This window comes from Penaeus monodon, chromosome 20 (assembly GCF_015228065.2).
Source record: "Penaeus monodon isolate SGIC_2016 chromosome 20, NSTDA_Pmon_1, whole genome shotgun sequence".
NCBI lineage: Eukaryota > Metazoa > Arthropoda > Malacostraca > Decapoda > Penaeidae > Penaeus > Penaeus monodon.
Genome location: NC_051405.1, coordinates 13,157,199 through 13,158,250, shown reverse-complemented (window position 1 = coordinate 13,158,250; position 1,052 = coordinate 13,157,199). Strand labels below are relative to the sequence as shown.

Sequence of the window (1,052 nt, the reverse complement as noted above, 5' to 3'; positions counted from 1 at the left end):
GTGCTAACAAAGTGAATCAGATTATTGAATTATAATCCTTTTTTTACGATTATTTCCCTTGACAACAGTAATCTTTACAGATTTTTGTTGATGTTTGTATATTACTTTAGAATCATTTCGATAAAAAAAAGATAAATCAAATAAAAAATACAAAAACAGGGGTTCATGTAATAAGGATAAGCGTTTATTATATGTAAGTAAATGCCACGTTCGTGTGACTTGAAGATCATCTCAGCCTGTTCCCAACATTTAGATTCTTTCAGACAAACCCCATTTGTTCGTTTATTTATTAGTACATCTATCGTCACAAACCGCATGCCTTAGTGCAAAGTATTCTTCTTTTTTTTTTACAATATATTAAAGTGAAAGATAAACAACAACATCAAAGAACGTGTGTTTGTGATTTAAGAAAACCGGCCTTTATTCACTTTCTTGCTCACCCGCCGAAGTGGAAAGGTTCATGTGTCGTTTCAACGCGGGGTTCGTTATGTACGAGGCTTGGCCGAAGCATTCCCTTGGAGCATGGATATTAACCTAAGAAGTTAGGTAAAATGATACATAATTTTCGCCATTCGCTACGTCAACTGGTATTTTGACGGTCGGGGGATATATTTCGTGTTATAAGATATGTTCGCTATTGCCCCACAGAGATAACCCGTTCTCTGCCTTGTCTTGACAGGTGTGGTTCAAAAACCGCCGCGCCAAGTGCCGACAGCAGCAGAAGCAGCAGGCGGCGGGCGGCGAGAAGACCCCGAGATCCAAGAAGGCGACCAAGTCTCCGCCGCCATCCTCCACCCATACCTCCCAGCCGTCAGGCCAGACCACCACGGGCGGCCTTGGGGCGGGCACCTCGCCGCCGCCCTCCGCAGGTGGACACAGAGACGCCTCGCCGCCGTCGCCACCGCCGTCGGTCAGCTCGGCGCCCCCCCTGCCCCTCACCCCGTCCTCCTCCACAACCTACAACCCCATCTGGTCTCCCGCTGCCATCCCTCCCTCGGGGTCCGCATCCATCCCGCCCATGGGTGACTTGATGTCGCCCGCATGCTTGGATC

At 47.7% G+C, this 1,052-nt stretch overlaps 1 protein-coding gene across 1 annotated transcript in view; it reads left to right on the top strand.

Moving 5' to 3' along the window:
* The window catches only part of LOC119586044 (homeobox protein OTX2-like), a gene marked incomplete in the record, with an annotated part of 30,876 nt that overhangs the window by 28,718 nt on the left and 1,106 nt on the right, over window positions 1-1,052 (top strand). Inside the window, 1 exon segment of the mRNA XM_037934747.1 lies at window positions 680-1,052. Coding sequence (XP_037790675.1) covers window positions 680-1,052 — 373 coding nt within the window.